The sequence below is a fragment of the Chiloscyllium plagiosum genome, chromosome 29, assembly GCF_004010195.1.
Source record: "Chiloscyllium plagiosum isolate BGI_BamShark_2017 chromosome 29, ASM401019v2, whole genome shotgun sequence".
NCBI lineage: Eukaryota > Metazoa > Chordata > Chondrichthyes > Orectolobiformes > Hemiscylliidae > Chiloscyllium > Chiloscyllium plagiosum.
This window is the reverse complement of record NC_057738.1, coordinates 8,601,534-8,608,369: the sequence shown is the minus strand read 5'-3', so window position 1 is coordinate 8,608,369 and position 6,836 is coordinate 8,601,534. Positions and strand designations below refer to the sequence as shown.

Genomic DNA, 6,836 nt, shown 5'->3' with positions numbered 1-6,836 from the left:
CAAGCCAGGCGACAACCCCCCCATAAGTGACTTGGCTCGCTTCAGTGCTAACATGAGGGAAATTTGCTGAGCTTGGAATACCTTGATGTTCTTTTTCAACTTATCTATTTGTCTGTAACATCTTCCATTGTTTGCAGGCACGTTCCATTCTTGAATGTACATTTTAGCTAACTCAGAAGAAACTATGTATCCCTTTACATAGTCTTCATTCTTGTATGCACATTTTAGCTAACTCAGCTCTTTGCTGAAACAATTATACACTGGTGTAGGTTAGTTCATTCACTTTGCATAAGCAATTATGGTTGCAGAAGTAACACTGCTTTCTTATATGCCACAAGCATTTCCATTATTCATTAATGCATTATACATTAATGCATTATACATAGTCTAGATATGGTGGTTAAATGTTGCTTAACATTACATCCACATATTTGACTGACCAAACACACACTGATCTTATTTTAGCCAGTGTGACTGAAGGCAAAGTTGTTACCTTTATGTCACTATGCCACAAATCTTGACCCTTGTAACTGTTTTGAAATTACATTCCGTCTGGTCTGAACTTTTGCGATAACTTCACAGATGCTGCCTGGCCACCTGGGTGTTTCTTGTCGTTTCTGATTTCATTGCAAATTTTCAGCACCAACATTTTTTGCTTTTCACAAAAAAAAATAAATTTGGGAGTTCAAATACAAGTCTTAAGTATTAAATGTTAATCGCACCACATTAGAAGATGCCCAATGAGAGAGACGGTTGAGAAAAAAAACCGTTAACAGCCCGGTCACAGTTTTGAACTAAGGAACGCGCGTGTGTTCCCCGGCGCATATGCGTGCGCGTGCACAGTACCAGGAGTTGGTACTCGCGCATGTGCATCAATGGGACCACCCACCTGATCCAGACCGCGCATGCGTGGCAATGACAGGCCTCTGATGAAGAGCAGTTAGGAGATGTCATTTTGCTTCTTTCTAATATAACGAGAGTTCTGGTGGGAAGTAAATGTCCTTTTTTTTACTCGCTCCCCTAGAGTCAGCGATGGAGGAGCGTCTATGGATGTAGGCTGAACCTTTTCCTGAGTTTTCCCAGTTGGCCTCATGGCAGCAGTTGGAGTTTTGAGCGCACTGCGCAGGTATGCGGTCCCTGGTGGTTGGTACAAATGGCAGGGTCTGTCTCTGACCGGAGGTCAGTGCAGGCAAGTGCACAGCACTGGCTGTCTGTATGCAAAGAAGAGCTTACTAAAGAAATTCCTCTCTAAATCAAAGTGAGTATTTGTACATAATCAATTTATAGTTACTAGGAAGTAAGAGGTATCAAACATACCAAGTGGTCAGATTTGTAGGTTTAGGGAAATTATATCGTTTGCTTAAAAGTTTCTGCTACCACCGAGATAAGATCTCAACGTCGTCCGTGTCAAGCGGATACTGCAATTGTCTGTTCTCCTTTTAAATAGAATTTATACTTGTGCATCAAAATTATATTACTATCTAATGAACTAACAACCAATACCTGAAGAAGGGCTTATGCCCGAAACGTCGATTCTCCTGTTCCCTGGATGCTGCCTGACCTGCTGCGCTTTTCCAGCAACACATTTTCAGCTCTAACAACCAATACAGACTGAGTAGTAAGTCTTTTGCGGTTTGGGGGGAAAAAACGAACAAAAAATAATCAGTGACTCTAATTTCAGAGTTTTGCATTCTTGCGATTAGTGAACAAAAACACGTGAGGATGAGTCGATAGTCAGTGCTTCAGACAAGGGGTGATAGTGGGATCTTCTTATTGACCCCAACTGGTATGGAATACGAACTCTCCGTTGCATTGCAAACCAGCCATACAACTGACTAAGCTCACCAGTGACAGTAACATTGAAAAAAGGAATGCTTTTTAAAAGAGCTTCTACCTTCTTTTAGGCCTGGAAAACTAATTATCTTTTGGCAGCTGGGGCAACCAACAATATTCTAAAAGGAAAAAGTTACATTATCATGTCTTCCAAAGGATCCTTTTTTAAAAAAGTTATAGCATTGATCAGTTTTTCCTTTGGCCATATACTAATTGTTTACCAGATTTTGTTGAAATTATCTGTCAAATGTTTTTTGACATTTGTTTACAAACAAACATGGCAAAATATAAGTTCTGCCCACCTGGACTGGCAAAAGGAACAAATGAAACAAAATGCTGCAAATACTCAGCAGGTGTATTTCTCTGGAGAAAGAAACAATTAAGATCTTGGCTGTAACTTTTCATTGAGTTCATTCTAATTAACATAAGTACAAATTAAATGATTTACTGTGTATATATTTTGTTCGTATTACCCTAATTTAAATTATCCATTACCTGTTATCTCATTTAAAATGGCTCAAACTGTCAAATTGCAATAATTTTAATTTATTATGCTAAGTGGTTTGTTCATGAAATAATGATAACATTAATCTTGAGGATTTCAGGAAATACTTTGAATCCACAAAGCTTTTCTTCTATGGTAAATTAAAACTTATCTTAATATTGCCATGATCCCAGAGGATTAGGTGACCAGTTTCCACATGGTAGATTGGTTAGTAAGGTTATATTATTTGGGATTTAGGGGTAGCTAGCCACTTGGATACAAAATTGGCTTGAAGGTCAGGACAGAATGGTGGTAGAGGTTTGCTTTTCAGACTGGAGGCCTGTGACCAGTAGTGTGCCACAAAGATTAGTGCTGGGTCCATTGCTTTTTGAAACTTTGTATAAATGATTTGGATGTGAATATAGGGGGCATGGTTAGTAAGTTGGCAGATGACACCAAAATAATAGGTGGTGCAGCGGACAGTGAAGAAGGTAATCTGAGTACAGTGGGACTTTGGTCAGATGGGCCAACGGGCCAGTGAGTGGCAGATGGAGTTTAATGTAGATAAATGTGAGGTGTTGCATTTTGTTAAAGCAAACCAGAATAGGACTTAAACAGTTAATCTTAAGGTCTTCAGGAGTGTTGTCAAACAAAGAACTATAGGGGTGTAGGTACACGGTTCCTTGAATGTGGATTCACAATTAGACAGGATGATGATTAGATTATTAGATCAGATTATTAGATTAGATTATTAGATTAGATTACATTACAGCGTGGAAACAGGCCCTTCAGCCCAACAAGTCCACACGTGTTGTCAAACAAAGAACTATAGGGGTGTAGGTACACGGTTCCTTGAATGTGGATTCGCAATTAGACAGGATGATGATCAGATTATTAGATCAGATTATTAGATCAGATTATTAGATCAGATTATTAGATCAGATTATTAGATCAGGTTATTAGATCAGGTTATTAGATCAGGTTATTAGATCAGGTTATTAGATCAGGTTATTAGATTAGATTATTAGATTAGATTACATTACAGCGTGGAAACAGGCCCTTCAGCCCAACAAGTCCACACCGACCTGCCGAAGCGCAACCCACCCATGCCTCTACATTTACCCCTTAACTAACAATACGGGCAATTTAGCATAGCCAATTCACCTGACCTGCACATCTTTGGACTGTGGGAGGAAACCGGAGCACCTGGAGGAAACCCACGCAGACACGGGGAGAATGTGCAAACTCCACACAGTCAGTCGCCTGAGGCGGGAATTGAACCCGGGTCTCAGGCACTGTGAGGCAGCAGTGCTAGGCGCTGTGCCACCGTGCTGCCCATGATGTTTAAAGTACCTATTTGAGACGGCTCGGTGAATCTCTAACGGACTCGACCTGTAAGCCTCTCTTGGTTTGTCCTGGAGATCGTACTCTGTGGTGGTCTGAATATAAAATCCTTACAGACAATTTAAATTATTACCTTCATTTACCAATGGCATCAATGTTACACTATCTTATAGATACGTATAAGCTAGGCTTGAGCTAAGGTTTTAAAACCATTAGCAGAGTATCAGTGCCAGCTCTTACCCCTAAGAGATCTCTCAGGCTACTCCCCTCATTGCTGGGCACAAGCTATCTTTATAAAGAAATTGGTACTAAAATTACAAAAACACCAAGTCAATAAACAGCAATAAAATGGCAAAAGCTTGTAGAGGAAGTGAAACTAACTGCCAGGTCTAAGTACGCTGGACTAATTAAACTACATGCACATCAAAGTGGGAAACCCTGATCAAGCCAGGCCAAATGGCCAATTGTCTTTAGCTAGATAAGCTTCCCTTTTAATAGTACATTATAACAAGGGACTAGACTAAACTGTGTGGAAAAGGTCATGAGGTAACCTTGTCATGCCCAGTATCCTTGTCCTACAAAATAGCTTTTTTTCTTTTAAAATCATCTTATTTTCCCAAAATGCAAATGAAATTCATAACACTTACAAATCTCGAGCTCCAGGGAACAACACACGAACATTCAATCCATGACAAGTGTCCACTCAAATCAAACCACAGAGTTAACCTTTCCACGTCCCTCCGTCGAACATCTTCCAACTTTCTTACTGTCAGTTTTTGCCTTTGTTTTTCTAGCTTGTAAGGGTAATGAGACATTCACATTCCAGAACAGTCAAAATTAGGAGCTGAGCTTGATAAATTCAAATCTGCTCAATGTGGTATACATGAAAATGTATCAGAATTGTTTTATTACGTGCATATTCCAGTCAACTTATTAAAATGCAAGTTATTTTCCTATTGACTGAGTCTTGTTAAGAGTCTTCACTATGTCGTGGAAATTAAATCGACTTGACTCAAAAGTTAGCAAGAGCAAAGCAAGGGTCTTTATTAAAAATCTTGCAAGATTGACCCATTACACCAAGCCAGATGCCTTACTGCAATGAGTACTGAACAATTACACACATGCCTGCCTTATAGTGTTCCTTATCTCACACTCGAGGGCAAAGACTAGGGAAACTCAAGTTGTTATCCTCTCATCCGCTGGTCCTAGACATAAGTTATTCAGCTTTCGCTGAGTTCGACTATCGCAAGGTAGAGTTGAGTGCTTACAGAATTCAAACAGAGGTAAGCTAACTGCAAACCTTCACCAAAGCATCATTTACAAAGCTCAGCACAGCATTGATTTAAACAAAAGCGTTCTCTTTAAATTTCACAGTAAATGGATAGTTTTCCATTACACACTATATAAACCAGAAATTCAGTTATCCAACATCTGGGTGGGAATGATGTACTGCCACCTATTCCACAAGTGAACAAATATTATAACCTTTTATTTACACCGATCCATCGACACCAAGCACATGTCCCCAATTTAATTTTTCTGAACAAATTACTCTTCCTTTCCCCCCGGCAACATCTCCCCACTGAGGTCAAATGCACCCTTGCACACCCTGCAGCGGCTGTGTAAGGCTGAGAATATGAGCATCTAAGAAATAGGACACAATGGCTGAAGGAGCTGCACAAAATGGCTTCTGCATTACTAAATCAGATTGCACTGAACCTGACAGAAACAAGAAACTGCAGACTGATGTAATTCCAATAAAATACAGCATGTGCCAAATGCTGGTATATAGGAACCGATTAGGAAGGTCTGGTCAGAAGAGGAGTGGACCAAAGGGTCTGTTTCCATGCTGTACAACTGTCTCATTCAAGAAAGAGCGAGGGGCCGAAGTTGAGAGTTAAACCTGAAAGGTACCTCTCCTCGGGCGACGGGTGAGCTTGAGAAGGTGGGACCTTCGTGTTGATCTCAACTGGTTTGAAAATAATTAGATTTTAGAGAATTATAGTACTGAAAATTTTAGTGGTGTTAAAATCAGTTCTAAACAGTTACAACCAAACTGCACTGAAATAACAGGACCTGGATCAAGTTTGCCACCGGCATCACATCTCTCAAATTGCAAAGTTTTCAGAATTTCTCATGGGAGTCACTCTGCATGTATGTGCACTTACTTAGTGGTAAGATTGCAGTTCACACTAGCATGTACCTGTTACACCCAGCCTCAGTGGTATAGTGATATGGTGATGGTCTAAGCTGTACTTAATTATTGATGTGCTCAATCTATCATTTTTCTTACCTTCAACCAGGAAGAAGTTTTGGTATGAAAGCCCGACATTGGGATCGCAATTGGTAAGGCAAGTTTTAGTAAATGAACCTGCATAATTTAACAAACTGGAGAAACTGCCTTACTGATTTCTTCATTTTTCTGACTAAGGTAGTTCTTGTCTTTTGGGTGATGGAAGAAATTTTTGAATAGAGAAAATCACATGAACTCTGCTAATGAAGAATTTCAATAGAATTCTTTTGAGCTTTAAGCAAGAAATAATTTTTTTTGCCATGACACAAATTTTGAATAAAATCCATCAACCATGAAGATCAACATCAAAAATGGGTAATCACCAGCAACTGTAAATAAACATTCAATCAATCAATCAATCAATCAATTTTTCTTTACCATTTTAATCCTTTAACAACCTAGGTTGCATCCCATACAGATCAGATCAGATTTTTTTTCCCCTCCTTTTGAGAATTTGCAACCAGTTTGGTCCATCTGGCTTAATCTATATCTATCATATCCTTTTACTGTGATGTTCACCAGCATCCTCTTAGAGTCATAGAGATGTACAGTGTGGAAACAGACCCTTCGGTCCAACCTGTCCATGCTGACCAGATATCCCAACCTAATCTAGTCCCTACTGCCAGCACCTGGCGCATATCCCTCCAAACCCTTCCTATTCATATACCCATCCAAATGCCTCTTAAATGTTGCAATTGTACCAGCCTCCACCACATCCTCTGGCAGCTCATTCCATACACGTACCACCCTCTGTGTGAAAAAGTTGCCCATTGGGTCTCTTTAATATCTTTTCCCTCTCACCCTAAACCTATGCCCTCTAGTTCTGGACTCCCCAATCCCAGGGAAAAGACTTTGTCTATTCATCCTATCCATGCCCCTCAT

The 6,836-nt window shown here is 39.8% G+C and overlaps 1 protein-coding gene across 2 annotated transcripts in view; it reads left to right on the top strand.

Moving 5' to 3' along the window:
• Positions 1 to 895: 895 nt before the first annotated feature.
• The window catches only part of rbfa (ribosome binding factor A), a 22,495-nt gene continuing 16,554 nt past the window's right edge, over positions 896 to 6,836 (top strand). The window contains exons 1-3 of one of the 2 annotated variants that reach the window (XM_043719110.1): positions 922 to 939; positions 1,025 to 1,258; positions 5,965 to 6,007. In XM_043719110.1, the coding sequence (XP_043575045.1) occupies positions 1,092 to 1,258; positions 5,965 to 6,007 (210 nt within the window). In that variant the 5' untranslated portion in view covers positions 922 to 939; positions 1,025 to 1,091. Of the gene's footprint in view, positions 1,259 to 5,964; positions 6,008 to 6,836 lie in introns of both variants that reach the window. The other variant, XM_043719109.1, reaches the window with a different exon arrangement.